Source organism: Python bivittatus, unplaced genomic scaffold (genome assembly GCF_059951505.1).
Source record: "Python bivittatus isolate LINGU-HERP-01145 unplaced genomic scaffold, Pbiv_v1 ctg000100_np1212, whole genome shotgun sequence".
Lineage (NCBI taxonomy): Eukaryota > Metazoa > Chordata > Lepidosauria > Squamata > Pythonidae > Python > Python bivittatus.
In genome coordinates this window covers 479529-495738 of record NW_028277038.1, presented here as the reverse complement: position 1 = coordinate 495738, position 16210 = coordinate 479529, and the positions used below count along the sequence as shown (strand labels likewise).

Sequence of the window (16210 nt, the reverse complement as noted above, 5' to 3'; positions counted from 1 at the left end):
GCCTTTCCCCCTTCAGGTGCCTCTCTCTTCCGGGGGCCCCTTGGAAGACCCCAAAGGCCTGCTCTGGATCCTGGATGAAGAGGCCCTGATCCAAGGCTCAAGCGACAGCCAGGCCCTCGACCGCCTGTGCTCGGCCTTCGGGAAGGAAGGGGTGAGCGGGGAAGGTAAGGCTGAGATGGAAGGAGGGGTCTCCCCGCTTCGTAAATGTCAGCCCCGTCCGGGAGCTGTGCCCTCCCTCCGCCCCACCAAGGGAAGTGGCAGCCTTGTCCTTCGGATGCTTCGAAGGGGCAGGTGAGGGCCGCCCCATGCCCCTCCTTCGAATGGCATTTCATTTACGTGCTGCCCGCTTCGTGCCCAAGAAAGCCGTAGGACAAAGACAGAAAAACGAGGCAATCGCACAGCCCGCATTCAAGCTTAAAAGCCGATAAAGTCAATAAACGATCGACGTCAGCCCGTGAAGAGACGGCTTGGCATCTTTGGGTTCGTAACTCAGCTTGACTAAGCCTCTTCCTGCAGAGCAGGGAGTCCTCCGCAGGTGTGAGCAGCCCCTGCAGTTTGAGGTAGCCCACCGGCTGGGCAAGGACCCCGTCCGCTACGATGCCACCGGCTGGGTGAACAAGGCCAAGTGGAACCTCTCTGTGCAAAACGCCATTCAGCTCCTTCAGCAGTCCAAGATGTGAGTGGAGTGGGGGGCTTCTCCCTCTGTGCAGCTGCGATGGAAGAGGGGCTGCAGAGCCTGGCTGGCTGGCTCAACTGGGTCTCCTTCCAGGGCAGCTCTGGAGTGCAGCCTGCCCACACCTCCATTTCCTAAGAATCCTGCCATGCCAGAAGCTGCTGTTTTCTTTGGCAACGTGACAGTTTTAATTGAAAGAACCTAAACAAATGATCAGGCGGGGCAGGAGGCAGGAATGCCACCTGTGGCCTGAGATAACAGAGCCCACTCCAGGGAGGTGCCCGGGGGGCTGGGTGGGTGGAGTGGCCAGGTGAGCCTCTCAGGGCACCCTCAGCAACACCTTGTTGGAAGCAGGAAGCTGGGGGTGGTCTGGCCCAGCTTCCAGCTCCTGGGGTTAATTACTGGTCAGTTTCCACTCCTTTTAAGCATTGGTGCTTACCATCATTCTGCCAAACTCTGCACGGCAAGGAAGGGTGTCTTTGGGGCACAGAGGCCAACCGAGGTTGGCCATTTGCAGGATCAGGGGATGACAGGAGCCAGCCTGGCTTCCCTCCCATCTTTTGCCATGCCAGCCTCGCCAGGAAGGCCTTTTGCAGAGATGGGTTTTCTGTGCCTCCTTTCCTGAACAAAGAGCTTTAATTGGAACTGGGACTGGTGATGAAAGTTTATTCCCAGGGGCATGGGGGAAAATAATTTTTTTGGCTTCCCTTCCATTAAGCCAAAAAGAAAGACGGGAGGAAGCAAATGAGGCTGCCAAGCAAAATTCACAGCTTTGCTCGCTTTTTAAAAATGTAACAGATGTGGGTCAGCATCCAGCTGTGCGGCTCAGTCTGGGAGGAGGGGTTGGATCCAAGTGGGGAGTTTTTAGAGCAAGCTTAATGGAGAAACAAGCTCTTATTATCTGGAACGTCCTGTTCAGCACAGAAAACGGTGGCTGGAGGGTGAGATCTTAAATGGTGCGGGAGGTCTCCCTACCCAAAAGACCCAGGTGGCCCCCTGCACTCCACAACAGCCCTGTGAGGTAGGCTAGGCTGAGAGGGGGGTCAAGGCTGTAACCCAACAGCTGAGCAAAATTAAAAGTCGAGGTGCCCCACCTGGGTGGGTTGGGGAGGCAGAGAGGGTCCCCTTGCTGAAGAGCCTTCCCCCACTTCCTTTCCCACAGAGAGGCTCTGAGAAAAGTCTTCCTGCCACGCTCCAAGGTGCCCCTGGTCTGCCGGTCAGTGGCAGGTCTGGAGGGCCACTCGCAGCAAGCTTTGCAGCGCGTTGGCTGTGTGAGAAAGACGTTCACTGGCAGCTTTGCAGCCATGAAGAAGAAGTCCGTGTGCGCCCAGATCAAGCTCCAGCTGGTGAGCGACAGGCCCGGCCATCCGGTCTGGCTGAGATTTGGGTTGGGGTCAGAAGCCTCTTCCGGACGGTGGCCCAGGGCTGCTCAGGGCAGCCACGGCTCTCCCTGCCCTTCCAGTTTGGGTCTGCCTTTTCTCAGAGGCCCGCTGGCGTCTCAGTCGGTTCGCAGGGGCAGCTTTTGAAATTCCATCGGGGGGACTGAGTCGGGGTGGCGGGGAGTATTTTCCCTTCTCCTTTGCCCCCAACAGATCTTTCTAGAAAGAAATCACTTGTGAACATGACTGACAAGGGAGAAAACAGATGGTTTTCAATCTGAGCGATAGTTTTCGGAAGTGCACCCCACGGCCTTAGAGGCATGCGGGGACCCCCTGGAGCCGCATGGAGCCCCTCGGAGCTTCTCTGGGATGCTGTTGCCCTTTGCCGCCTCACCAGGAGGAGGCAAAAAGAGATGGATTGCTCAGTGATCTCTGCCTCCCCGCAGAAACAAACCTTCCTCCCCTCACAGGATGCCCTCAGCAATCTAGTGAAGCGATCTCAGATCCACTTCCTCCACTGCCTCGACCCGGGAACGCCTGAAGAGGCTCAGCCACCCGCGGAGACGCTGGAAGCAGCCCCGGGGACGGCGTGGGATGTTCCCGCCCTGCGCGTCCAGCTCTCCGGAAGCCTGATCCTGGAGGCGCTGCGGCTCTACAGAATTGGTGCGGACCGAAGGGTTTCGGGTGGAGAGTTTGCTTCGGCTGCTCCCTGCCGGGTGCAAGGCGCTGTACGGGGCTGGGAAATGTCTGCCACGGTGCCTCGGTAGTACGGTTGCAGTGCAGGTTAGGCAAAGGGAGACCCGAGGATAGGGGGGCGGGGGAGTTATGGATAAAGGGGAGGGATGGAGGTCGACTGGAAGCTGGCTGGGCAAGGAGGCTTCGGAACCAAGTGAGCCCGAGGGCCACGCCGGCTGGGATTCCTGGGAGTTGTAGTCTCAAGAGCTCGGGAGGGCAGCAGGTTGTCCCTCCTCCACGTGGCTCGCTGGCTTGCACTGCCCCAACCTCTTCGCTCTGCAAGCAGCTTGTTAGTGTTTGCGAGAATACGCCGCGTTGCTTTGCCTGTTTGTTTGGGGGGAATTTATAAACTGTTTCAGCACACGGTTCCCAGGACAGCGCACTCTTTAAAATAATAACCGCAAACACAATGAAATTCAATAAAAGAGCAGCATAAATCTCCAGAACAGCTCTAATGTCAATAAAATCCAGCAGAAGCCATACAAATGGCGCCACGGTACTAACCATATGCATGCTGCCGGGGAAGTTGTAGCGGACGCTGCACGTGAGTTCCTTCCCTGTTGCACAAGATCCGGCTCAGAGCAGGTTCGGGGCCGAGCAATTGTTCAATCCCCCCCACCGTTTAATTTCCAGCTGGGGGTGTGGGTGGGCTTCTGGGGGCTGGTCAGGCGTCAGCTCTTTAGGGTTTACAGGAGCACGTTAAACCACTTCGGCTTTTCCCCAGAAATGCGCTGGGTTGAACTTGCTACGTGGGGCTCTCAGAGGGCCTTGTGGTTCACGGGGGTCTCAGCGGCCTGCGGAGCCGGCTCCTGCGTACCAAGCATTCGAGGGGCACCTCCTTTTCGCTCCCGCAGGATATGCGGATCGCGTGGCGCTGACCCAGTTCCGGCGGCACTTCCAGATCTTGGCTCAGCCGGAGATGAAGAAGTTCAGCCCAGCCTACGGAGTGGCGGATGAGAGGAAGGTAGGAATGCGACGTGCTGGAGAGGCGAGGGGTGGATGGGCCTGGGCGGCCCCTGCAGCCTCAGGCGCTAGGAAAGGAAACAACGGCCACGGTGCCCGCGAAGGCCTCGTGCTAAAGCGGCTGCCCCCGTGGACTCTGTAGACATGCACGTGCGCGCAGTCCAGACTTCAGCGTTTAACGAGACGCGCCTGACAGTTGAGAAAGGTCACCCTTGCTACGCGGCGCTGCAGGGAGACTCGTAGAACAAGCATCTGGCCTTGCCTTCACTCTGACTCTTTCATCTCTCCTGGGGGGCCCGGAGTTCTGGGGGGTGAGCTGCACGAGGAACACAGAGCGGCAACAGGGAACATTCTCACATTCGAGCCAACGGCACACGAAGTTGGTTCAAGCCCCCGTCTCCCCAACAAAGGCAGGCTGGGTACCCCAAAAGGATGTTGTCCACCAGCAGAACCCGTGGACAGCAATGGCATTCGACTTTGACTCGGCAGCAACTGCTGCCAACGCGTCGTCCTCTTACACTTGAAGGGGGATCGGGTTTCACCTGGGCAGACGGCTGTGGCGAAGCGCTGAGGCCAGGCAAGCAGCAGGAAACGACCACGGGCACCACCAGCGGGTTTGGGCCCTGCTGGGCGAATTTCTCCCCCGTTACACACAAAATAATCCTGGCTATGCTGGTCCGTGAGAGAAAAAAATCCAAGTCCCTACTTTGGTAGTCTCTCAAAATGGGACTGAGGGATGTGCAGGTTTTGGGTTTTCCAGAAGGAGAACGCCCCAAAAAATTAGTCCAGGTGTTACGTCTGGAAAGTCTTCAGTCTGGGGTCAATCTCCAGGTGACACGTTGACTGAGTGGAGCAGTTAAAGACATTGGTGCCAATTTGCCCTTGCAGTCAAGGTGGGGCAAGCAAGACAAGCACCCTTAGCGGGACTCATGGTGTGGGGCAGCCGGAGGGCTCCTCCCCCGAGATTTCTGCTGTTTGCTGCAGGTCATGGCAGGACTCGGTCTCCTGAGCGTTCGTGCTCGCTCTCTCTCTCTCTCTCTCTCTAGGCTTTGGAGGAACTCTTCCAGGCCCTCGATTTGGAGAAGAAGAGCATTGCAGTGGGCCACACTCAGGTACCAGAAAGCCATCCTGGTTCTTCCCATCTGCCTGGTGGCAGCACCTTTGGGAAGTTAGTGGTGTCACCCTGCCTGCCTCTCTTGGCAGGTCTTCCTGAAAGCCGGGGTCCTGCCCCGGCTGGAGAAGCAGAGGGAGAAGCTGGTGTCACAGAGCGTGGTCTTTCTCCAGGCGGCCTGCAAAGGGTTCCTCTCTCGTCAGAAGTTCAAGAAGTTAAAGGTAACGCTGCTGGCTGGGGTGGCCGTTGGATCCAGAAGTGGCGCAGGGACCAGGGGAGGCGAGACTGTGTGGCTTCAGTGGCCCCGTCCTGCTCCAATGCTTTCAATCCTCCCTCTCCCTGGTCTGCACGGGGGCCAGCTAGCCTGATTCCTGGGGACCCCAGGCTCCCAGGGGGTAGTGGTCTTAGCCCGGGGGCTCAGCTGGCCCTGAGGCTGCCTCCCAACTCCTGCTTCCAGATTCAGGGCCTGGCTGTCCGGTGCATCCAGAAGAACCTGACTGTCTTCCAAGCTGTGAAGAACTGGCCGTGGTGGCGGCTGATGTGCAGCGTCCGGCCACTCCTGACCATCAGCCTGGCAGAGGGCCAGCTCCGAGCCAAGGAGGTATGGAGACCCCCTTCCGTGAGTTGCCAGGAAGAAAAAGGGGAACCAGGTTCAAATCTGCCTTTCCTCAGGTTCAGCAGGAAGCTTTCCCTGAGCTGAACTAGGAGATCTCTGAAAGCTCCCCCAGTCTGGGGCCCCAGATACCTTGGCTGCAACCTGCCATTCCCCCCAACCACAGGGCCGTCCTGGCTGGGCGACGAGGGGAATCGTAGTCCAACTACTTAGGAAGATGCCAAGTAGGGGGGCTGGATGAGAATGTCCACCCCCTTTTCGAAGAGGTAGCAGCCAACCCCATAGTAGATTCTGAAATAAGGCAGCCTTAGAAACCTGTAGTTCCCGTAGTGCCCCCGACCCGTCCGTGCCTTGGCATTCGCCGAGCTCCCTGCCCACCTACTTCTATTCTTTGGAGGTTCTTTTATTATAGGAGCCAGAACAGGAGCTCCTTTTTCTTTCCTCAGGAGGAACTTGCAACACTCCGAAAGAAGTTGGAAAATTCAGAAATTTCTCACCAGGAGCTTCGGCAGAACACCGAATTGCTGGAAACCAAGGTAGGATGTGCAGCTGCACCGGCACGTCTTTGGGCCAGGAGATGCTCGTTCGGAGGCCTGTGCGTGAAAGACAAGGAACGGGGGGCTTAAGCGCGAAGGGGAATCTTCAGAGCTCGTTTCTAGCGGCAAGCCTGGCAGAGCACGTGGTGTCTGTGGAAACGCCAAAGAGCAGTTACACCAGTTGTGCCAGCATGGACAGACTCTGGCTTCGGTGGAGCACTCAACAGGTTGCATGTTGTCCTGCCCTTGCCCAAATAGTCTGAGGGGGCTTTCTCTCTCTGCAATATCAGTCTTTGGGCCAGGGGTCTTCCTCCTCTCCCTCGATGGGTTTCTCCCCAGGACCCTCCTAAGGCTGAGCACGGGTCAGCAGCTGCCAATCGCAGCCGCGTCTCCTTGGATTGGCGCTGCGGTCAGCAGTGCCAAGGGGCGCTTGTGCCATGAAGTGACACGGGGGGGGTGGACTTGGCACGCCTGCAGTCACCTCTGGTTTTGGCCCGAGAGCATGGCCCAGCGGGGAACGGGAATGCCGCAGAGCGCTGTTCCGGGAGTGATGTGAAGCAGAGGGGAGAGATGTGAAGCAGGGGCAGCCTGCACATAATCCCTTTTCGTGACTGAGGCAGCAATCAGCAGGGAAATTGCAGCTAACAAAACACACTCTCGTTGCACTCTCTCGGTTACGGTGGTGTCGCCTCACCCCGGTGCGGGCTGAGAGGGCGCCTAATGGTGGGCAGCAGAGGCCAGCAGCGAGATCTTGTCTTCCCGCAGCGTCAGCCCTGTGGCGGAAACCCTGCCTCTGCCTTCCTTTCCGCACCTCTCGGTTCCCCAGAAGGCCCTTTTCCGGAGCCCCCCAGGCCTTTTCTGGCTGCTTGGCTCCCCTTCCCACGGGCCGCCCAAGCCCCAGGCGGCATGGGGAAACGCTCCGGCCAAGCGGTCTGCTCGAGAGCCATTTCCAGCTGCTGCTCTCTGGCAGGAAAGGCTGCGGTCATTTGGACGGTGGCGCTGTAAGGCCGAGCCAATAAAATAATTAAATTTGAGCTCATTTCCTGGCAGGCGCGTGAGTTGCCTGGCCTCTGCCAGCAGCCCGGGCGGGGGGCGTTCCCTGTGGTCTCGCTGAGTGCCGGAGACAGAGCGGGGGCCACCCTCTCTCCCTGCATTTCCAGCTGCTGCAAGCAGGGCACGGAGAAATGCGGCCAGAGGAGGGCTGCCGACGCTTAGAAGAAGAGACGGTTGCGTTCCCCGGGTGGCGGCACCCAGCAGGGGACCAAGTCCGTGTGCGGGGCTGCCCAGCCATCCCTCGGCCCAGCGGCCGGGAGGAGAGGTTTGGCAGCAGTCGCTGGGTTCCTCCTCTCCTCCTGCAGCCGAGCTGCCGTCAACAACTTTGCTGGGTTCCAGCGCTGCCCAACCGAGGAAGGAAAACAATTCTGAACCTGGCGTGGTGCCTTCCTAGAACATTTCGTGGGAGTTAAATGACCTGTTTTAAGCTGCACAGCTGTAGCTCCCAGAGGAGGCCTTTCTGCTCACATCCTTTTCTGGGCCAGATCCTCCTCCTCCTGAGCGTGCGAGTTGGCGTCCCCTGCGCCATGGCAGGCTGGCATCTTGCTGGACCCTCAGCCTGCAAACAGCCTTGCAGGGTGCAAGCAGCCTTGCGCTTGGCATCGCTTGGAGATGCAGCCGCAAAATGGCAGCTGCCTTCCTCCTTGGCACGCAGCAGAGGGAAGGCCCCGGCATCTCGACCACTGTCCTGCGGCTCCGGCAGGGCTGCCCTAAACGGGTTAAGTTGGGGTGGCCCTTGGGGTGTCTCGCTCCCCTCAGCTACTGCCAGGAATCAGCATCCTGGGGCCCGAAGCTGGGAACTGGGCCAGGAAGCCGGGAATGGCTGGGGGCGGACAGAGGGGCTTGGGTGGAGCAGCAGCTAAAGCGCTCTCCCCCCCCGGCTGCCTGAGACCCAGTTGACCCAGGAGATCTCCGGGCAATCTCTGCCTCCTCCCCATCCCGCCCTTGGCTTGGTCCGCTTCAAGGCCAACAGCTTTGAACGGCCCCCCACGTTTCTCCCGCCCTGCAGGGAGGAAGGGTTGGAAGCACCACGCTGAGTGGGTCTGCTTGGATCCCTTGCCAACTTGGCTCTTTTTCAAAGAGGGGGTTATGGAGCCCAAAAGAGTTAATTTTCATTATGTACGGCATTTCTGTCGAGTCCTTTATCAAGCGTGGCTCCCAGAACAATGGATAGATTGGGAAGAATATAGAGTGGTTGGAAAATGGTGTAGCAGGGGAGGGGAGGGGAGGGGAGGGAAGCCATCTTAACGCTTATCCCAAGCAGTTCTTGCAAACTGCCTGTTGCTGGAAAGGGAGCAGTTCGGGGAGAAGGGCAGTCCAGCGCTGGCATCGCTCCAGCTGCGTCCTCTACCTGGGCTTCCAGACAATGGGCAAAGGATGATGGGCAAACTCAGGATTGAGTGTGAACTGCAAGCAGTGAGTCAAAGACTCCTGCAGGTGATCGTGTGCTGGGAGGATTTTGGAGCAGGTGGTCTTGAGGCAGGTCAGGCACAAATCGTGTTTGCACCTGAGCGATGAGTGGCTGATCCCAGGCAATAAACTGAGGGCACTGAAGGGGCGACTGGAGACTTATCTCCTGGTGGAAACCCCTGTGGTTTTCTTGAAAGGTGAACCCAAAGGTTCTGTAGCCGCTGCCCCCCTCACCTCTGCAAGGGGCTGGGAATCGCTCTCCTGCTTCCAGTCACTCTGTCAGTCACTTTCTCAGAAACTTGGGTGGGGCTTGGTCTTCCTTGCTCTGGCCTTTGGGGGTCTCCCGTGGAAAGGCGAACGTTTTTGCCCTTGGCCTCTGCAGCCCCAAAAGGGGCTCTTTGGGGCTCTGTGGGCAGAGGAGGTGGAGGAAGAAGGTCGGTTCTGTGAAAGGTGTTGAGCCTTCGGCCGGCGTGCTCTGCATCCCTTGCCCGGAAGGGTGCCCTTGGCAATTCGTGCTGCTCTGTTGCCAGGCCCAGCTGGCTCTCCTTCTTCTGTTGCTTCCCAGGGAGATTCTGGAGTTTTGCCAGATCAGCTTCCCCGGCTTTTCCTCCCCCTCTGCCCCCCCCCGAACTTGGCAGGCATTCGTTGCACATTTGGCTGTGCAGGGAATTAGACAACAGTTGTTTGGCATGCTCCCGCAAAAGCCTCTTTTCAGCAATTAATTAATTAACACTATCATTATGCCCGGAGCACCCGGGAGATTGTCAAATTGTCTCAGGTTTCCAATAAACCTGCGGAGAGGATTTGCATGAGCAGAGGAACTCCAAAACCGCGATCGCAGCGCCGCATCCTCTCTCAGAGCTTAGACAGGAGCCGCGGTGCCCCAGCTGCTGCCAGCCGGGGCTGAGGATCCTGCTGTGGGCCACCCGGCTGAAAGGAAACTGGCTTTTCCCGAGTCTGCCACAGCCACTGCTACGCAACTACTCTGGAAGCCAGTAGATGTTGGCAGATACTTTAAGAGCTGGCATTACTGGCTGTGTGGATTTAGTGAGATCTATCATTTGTCTGTCCGTCCATCCATCCATGCATCCATGCATCCATGCATCCATGCATCCATGCATCCATCATCTATTGCACTCAATCCACAAAGGGAACCCAAGTTCTGGACAAATTACGCAACAATGGACAATTTTGAACAATGCAGCTTTCCTTATTTTTCTATTTATTTCGTATATTCCAGCACATCTTTGCGGTGGTGGTGCCTGGAGAAGGCTCCCTCCCACCACATGTTTCTGCTTTGTGTAGATCATAGACCTCACAGCAGAGCTGTCGGACGAGCACTTGAAAGGAGACGTCGCCTGTCGGGTGCTGGAAGGGGAACGGGCTGAAAGGCTGCGGGCGTCGAAGGAGGTCAAAGAGCTGCAGGTGTGCAGGGGGCGGGGGTGGGCACAGAGAGACCCGGCAGTGGTCTTCCACCCCCGACACCAAGGAAAAGGGCCTCCACAACCATCTTCCTGCCTGGCGCTCCCCTCACCGCCCCCCCAGCAGTAATCTGGTCCTGCAGCTGTCTGCCTCTGCAAATGCCCTTCTTTCAGTCCTCCCAGGGTTTGTTCATTTAGTTTGCAGTTTCTCTCCACCACTTGACTACCTGGGAGACTTCAAAGTGGTGCCTGAGCGCATCAAATATAAATACTGCCAAGCTCGGAGAATTCAGCCATTTAAAAGCAACAATGGTGTCGAGTAAAGATTGCCTAGACATAAAAAAACCAAAACAGCCATAAAAGAATCCCCTCGCTCTCCATCTTCAGTTTGGAGCAGCTGCTGAAAAATCAGTTGAAGCTGTCCTCCTCTTTCAGCGCTGCTGAAACAGAGTAATGCTGGTTTGAAAAAGAACTCTAAAAGGAGAAGAAGGGCTGACCCATTTCTTTGGGGCGGTAGGTCCGGCATCAGGGCCCTACCACCAAGGAGGCCCCGCCCGAACCTATCCCCTCATTACAGAGGAAGCGGCGCCAAGATCTCATTTCTCGGTCAGCCACGCAGGGAGCTTCACGGAGGTCTGTTCCACACAACCTGGTACAGCCGTGGCTGACCTGGTAGATTTGGGGCTATACCAGCTGAGCCCCGAGCAATTATGAAGGCGGTTCCGTTTTGCAGCTGGTGACGGTCAGTCTTTCCCTTGATCGTTTCATAGTGGAGTTGATCTCGGCTGGCCTTTGGGAATGCTGCACCCCACTTGGAGGACAATTTCTCCAAATTTCTCTGGGGGAGGAGAAATACGCCAGCGTTTTTCCAAGAGCAGGTCTCCCCTGGACTCTCAGTGCTGCTTCTAAAAAAGCCCCACAGGAGAATGAAGGCCCCGGGGCCCACTGAGATATGATTGACAAGGAAAGGGTGTGGACAGAGAGACCCATAGACTTTTGGTCAATCCCCGCTCAACAGACAGACCAAATGCCGCGCTTCCTCCAGAAGATCTCTGAAATGCTCTTCTCCTTTGAAATAGCTCTGGAAAGCAAATGATCTTTCAGTAGATTGAGGGGAACTGGAGCTCCGTGTTTCCCTGGGAATTCCCATCATCCCTGGGAACTTCATATTTAACAACAGGCAGACTCCTAAGCACTTCTTTTCTTTCAGAGCAAGCAGCACCAACTTCAGAAGCAGCTGGAGACAGCCGAAAAGCAGTTGGAGGAAACGCAACAGCAGCTTCAGCTCCGTGAAACTGGTGCCAACAGCTCTGGGAAAGGTGGGAGGCACCCCCCAGCCCCCAAAGCATGTCAGCAGGATCTGGGGTGGAATCAGCTGCTGTCGATTGATGCTCTTTCCTCCCTCCCTCCCTCCAACCAAAGCTTCCCTCTGACACCCAACTGGCTTTGGCCTCTGAATATGGTGGGGCAACGATCCAAGGACATTCCTGAACTTGCTCCTTGCCTCAGATCTTAATTTGTAGCTTTACTGGAGCAACGGCACCCCCCCTAACCCACTGCTATGCCAGACCGGGGCATCTGACAGTTCTCCCAAGTGACACCTGTCTCTCCCTGTCACTTTGACTCGGGGGAAGCCCCGGGACAAGCGGGGGGATAATCGGGGTGTGTCAGTTTGAGTAAAGCCACGCAGCACCTCTGGCCGCCCCGGAGAATTTCTGCTCCAGATACGTCAGGATGTCTTAGGAAATCTTGTGAGTCGGGCTGAGCGTCACATCCAAGGTTATTGCCAACGTGGCGTGAAAGGCGCTGAGACACATCGGACATGCCTCTGTGCATTCACTAAGGGTCCTCGCTGGTGGGGAAATCCAGCCCGGGGTCAACACCCCAATAGCTCAGTCTGGAGAAGCTCCGTGCAGCCCAGACGCGGGGTGCAGGGTTTCTTTTCGGCTCCGGACTCAGGGTTCCTGGGCTGGTCCTCAGGGAGCAGCCTTCTCCTAACCGCTTTCAGTAAGAGGAGCTCTTTTGGTGGGGAACCAAGCGAGCCCTTTCGACTGTGCTGCTCCCGGGCCAGCTGTTGAAAGCAGTGGGTCCCCGGTCCGGCCTCAGAGGCTTGAGCGCTGCTGGCTGCTAGGGCAGCGGTTCTCAACGTGCGGTCTGGGGACCCTGGGGCTCCATGAAGTCCAATAATTTCTTAGTTTTGATTTCTAATGCAGTAAAGCTCTATAGATATAACCCCCATAAACCAAAACTCTTTGGGGTCCTCGATCACTTTTAAGAATGCAAAGGGGTCCTGAGAACGAAATGCCTGAGAACCGCAGCTCTAGGGGAACGTTTTCGGCACCTCTAATTGCCCAGGAGGGCAGCTCAGGGCCCTGAAACCATCGCCTGCAATGTGCCCCAGCTGCATGTGCGCGAGCAGCCGGCCCTGAAGTTGGGCCTGACAGGCAGGGCACGCGGACACTGATCACCTTGCGCCGACAGGGGACGAGTGGCAGACGCGCCTGGACTGCGCGGAGACCGAGATTGCGTTTCTGCGGAAAAGGATCACGCAGCTGGAAGAAAGGCTGGAGCGGGAGCAGCAGTCCAAAGCGGACCTGGAGCAAAAGGCAGGCCACGGAGAGGGTGTGCGTGTGCATTCGTGCACATGTGAATGCCCGAGGAGTGCTGGCTGGGCGTGGCCGAGTTGAAGCTTCCCCAGTGCGCAGGACGCATTCCCCTTGGAGCCCTCCCTGGGCCTCCCCCCCGCTGCCCGGCTGCCGCCCTTTCGCCTTTCGGCATCTCTGCATGTGCCTTGTGCTAAGCCAGAGTCTGCTTGACCACCGAAAGTGCTAGCCCGGCGCGAAGTCCCTTTGGGCTTCCTGGGTGCACGCCGCAGTGCCCCAGCTCATCCTCCGTGCCAGAGATGTTACATCCAACAAAGCTGGCTTGGGCACAGGGCACCTTCAGAGGGTTTCAAAGCAGTCCTTCGGCGGTGGTGGCGGTGGGAGGGCGCACGGCCCGCACGATGTGGGCTCTCCTGTCCGACTCCTCTCTTCAGGGGGGCATTCCTGCTCTGCAGCTCAGCCAGGTCCAGCAGCTCTACGAGGGTGCCAGGCGGACTGCCCAGCAACTGAAACGGAAGTGCAAGCAGCTGGCCTGTGACTTGGAAGACGCGCGGGTGCTGACGGAGAACCAGCAAAGTCGCAGCCACGAGCTGGAGAAGAAGCAGAAGAAGTAAGACTTTGGCGTGGGGGAAGGACGGGATGGGCCCCCAGGACCTGAAGTCCGTGTTCAGTTTGCCGGAACAAAAGGAAAAAAACCCTGAGGGGCGCAGGAGTTCCCAGGTATTCAGCCCGCGAGTTTTGAATACCTGGAGTCGGTGGCACTAGTAACCGAGGGCGATGCTCGGTTTCCCGTGTGCTGTTTTAGCCCTCGGTTCCTCTCTTGTCGGTAGAGCAGCCAGTTTGGGGATCCAGGGCTGGGGGTCACCCTCAGCCCACCAGCTCCGGGTGCCGGCGCCTGCCAGCGCAGATCCACCGTAAGGCCGCGTTTCCTCGGCAGGTTCGACATGCAGTTGGCTCAGGCCCTGGGGGAGTCGGCCTTTGAGAAGAGCCTTCGTGAGAAAGTGGCGCAGGAGAACACCGGCCTCCAGTTCCGGCTGGGGAGGCTGCAGCAGAGCCTCGAGGTAAGGCCCGGGTGGGCGCGGTGGAGGAGGGGCCGCACCCATGGCGCCTCTGCCTGGGATTCGGAAGCGGGGCTCGAGAGGCTGGCTTTCCGAGGGCGCTTCTCCAGAAGGGCGGACGGGGGCGTGCCCACTTTCCTGCTCTCTCCCGGCTCCCTGTAGCAAAAAGAGTCGGAAAGCGACGGCCTCAGCCGACAGGTCGCGATTCTGAGCTCCCAAGTGGAGGAGCTCAGCTCCTCTGCCAGCCTGGACGCCGGCGCCACGGCTGCTCTGCAGAAGAAGCTCTGGGATCTCGAATCCAGAACCACGGAGCAGCAACAGGAGCTGAGCCACCAGGCGAGCACTGTCGAGCAGCTGGAGCAGGTGAGGCTTTGGCTGCCTGTCTGGCATGGCAGCTGGGGACGTGGGGTTAACCCCACGTAGCCAACCGGGGGGACCCCTGGGGGAGGGGGAGGCCCACTGCCAAACGTGCTTCCTGCTCGTCCTGCTTTTTCCCCTCCAGCTTCACCTGAGACTCGAACTGGAAATGGAGAGGGTGAAGCAGATTCACCAGAAGGAGCTGGAAGACAAGGAGGAAGAGCTGGAGGACACCCGCAAGTCCTGCCAGAAGAGGGTATGGCCCGCCTGAATGGGGGGTGGCAGGGTGGGGGGAGGTGTGTCTGCCCGTCCGGGAGCCCCCTCCCAGCCCACGAGGCCCCCTCATTTCTCCCCTTTGCTCGGCCGCAGCTTCGCCAGCTGGAGATGCAATGCGAACAGGAGTGTGAAGAGAAGCAGGCAATCCTGCGCGAGAAGCGGGACTTGGAGGGCCTCGTTGCAACGCTCTGCGAGCAGGTGAGGGAAGAACAGCCACCCGGCATGCAGGAGGGCCCGCCCAGCTCTGGGCCTTTCCTGCTCATGGCAAACCTAGGGCAGAGGCAACCAGGGGGCGCCCCAGAGGCTCCAAACCCTGCAGGCAAACTGCAAAAAGGCACGGAACAACTGCTGGTATGGATGGCCTCTGGAGTCCCCTTTTTGCCATGTTGCTGAAGACCCTCCCTTACCTAAAAGAGAATTAACCTCAGTGTTGCTCTTGATGGGCTCAGTTTTCTCCTGGATAGGGTGGTTGAGGCCTTTGCTTAAGAAAGGGGAGGCACCCGTTCTTTGCATTTGGGAACGCCGCATGAAGGCCCGAATGCAAGGCCCCTGAACTCCCCGCTTCCTTCAGATCGGCCACCGGGACTTTGACGTGGAGAAGCGACTCCGGCGTGACCTGAAAAGGACACATGCCTTGCTGGCGGATGTCCAGCTGCTGCTGGAGAGCTCTGGGGCAGATCCGTGTCTGTCCGGAAGTCCGGAGGAGTGGGCCAAGCTTCGCAGCCAGGTGAGGAGTGGGGCTTCCGGGGAAGGTAGCCCGAGGGCCTCTGCGAGAGGCAGCTGGGCATCTCTTGGCCTTCACGTGGGGCCCATTGGACTCTCCCTCAACACGGAGGCATGTCTCCCCATTGTTCGATGTGGGGTGAAACTGAGCAGGGAGCTCACCAGAATCAGGGGTTAGGTGGCCCTAGGCAGTTCCCTCCTGGAACTGGTGGCAGGGGATCTAAAATGGTGCCCAGCCATGGATGCGTCGTCCTCCTCTTCCTCCTCGGAATTGCCTCACCACCTTTAGAGCCCTGTAGCTCCACGGCCATGCCCACGCCCGGCAGCCACGAGTTCCCAACATTAATCCCCCATTGTTGGAAGCTTTGTCCTGGGTCTGCCCTGATGTGCTCCACGTCAAGCTCATGAATCGATCCTAAACTTGAATTACAGGCTGCACCCTGTGCAGAGATATTCTTCCTTATAGCGTGGCAAATGAAGGGGAGGTTTGGGTCAGAAGTTCTTTGCTGAAAATGGGAACTGAGCTTCTGAACCTGTTACTGTTCATTCCCTCACTCGCCTTTTAAAGTGTCTTTGGTGTAGAGAGGAATCTTTCTCAGGAAGTGTTTAGAATTTAATTAAGGCAATTAGTTAAATAGGTTGTGTTCACTGATGTCTGTCTAGCTGGTTGTAATTACCAAGCTTTGCTTTCAGCATCTGTTCTTGGGAAAAAATGGCATTTCTGGAGGGGCTGGGTGCGTTGCAGCCCTCTGGGCGGGCTGTGGAAAGCTGAGGCTGGGGGGAGAATTTGGCTAAGGAAAGGCACCTCCAAACTGCCTTGGGGGCCCATCAGCTGGGTGGGTGATGGTTTTGTTGGAACTCTTCGCAGTCTTGGAAATTCTTCCCCAGCACTGGAGCAAATGTGGCTGTCTTTGGGACGGAGGGCGTCTCACCTGGACACGCCATAAACCTGTGCCCGGTTTGGACGCAGCTGCAGCAGAGTGGAGCGGAGTGGGGGGGTGGGGAGAGAAGGTGAAAGAAGGGCAGTCCGCAGCTGCCCCAGATCAGTCTTGGAAGGAAGGTGCGTCTGATCCCCGAAAGAGAGGGCGGCGTGACTGGAGGGGGGGCCAGGAAGAGTAATTCTAATTTAGCTGCACAAGCATTCCGGAGCCATTCAATAAATAAACCCCCTTGCTTTTTCCATCGAAAACACACCATTCTGGAGATGCGAGCAATTACAGCTAGCGCAGACGTTTATAATTGGGATAATAATTCTGTGTAAACAGCATCTGTGAACTGCAGATGTTTCTACCTGGTCTA

General features: G+C 57.7%; 1 protein-coding gene across 1 annotated transcript in view; it reads left to right on the top strand.

Moving 5' to 3' along the window:
• Nucleotides 1–16210, top strand: part of MYO18B (myosin XVIIIB) — a 60519-nt gene that overhangs the window by 18559 nt on the left and 25750 nt on the right. The window contains exons 16-33 of the mRNA XM_015888744.2: nt 17–164; nt 517–676; nt 1836–2019; nt 2523–2715; nt 3642–3751; nt 4797–4862; nt 4954–5082; nt 5319–5462; nt 5921–6010; nt 9779–9898; nt 11105–11213; nt 12376–12500; nt 12953–13107; nt 13435–13558; nt 13718–13918; nt 14058–14168; nt 14282–14386; nt 14760–14915. Coding sequence (XP_015744230.2) covers nt 17–164; nt 517–676; nt 1836–2019; nt 2523–2715; nt 3642–3751; nt 4797–4862; nt 4954–5082; nt 5319–5462; nt 5921–6010; nt 9779–9898; nt 11105–11213; nt 12376–12500; nt 12953–13107; nt 13435–13558; nt 13718–13918; nt 14058–14168; nt 14282–14386; nt 14760–14915 — 2430 coding nt within the window. The remainder of the gene's footprint in view (nt 1–16; nt 165–516; nt 677–1835; nt 2020–2522; nt 2716–3641; nt 3752–4796; nt 4863–4953; nt 5083–5318; nt 5463–5920; nt 6011–9778; nt 9899–11104; nt 11214–12375; nt 12501–12952; nt 13108–13434; nt 13559–13717; nt 13919–14057; nt 14169–14281; nt 14387–14759; nt 14916–16210) is intronic.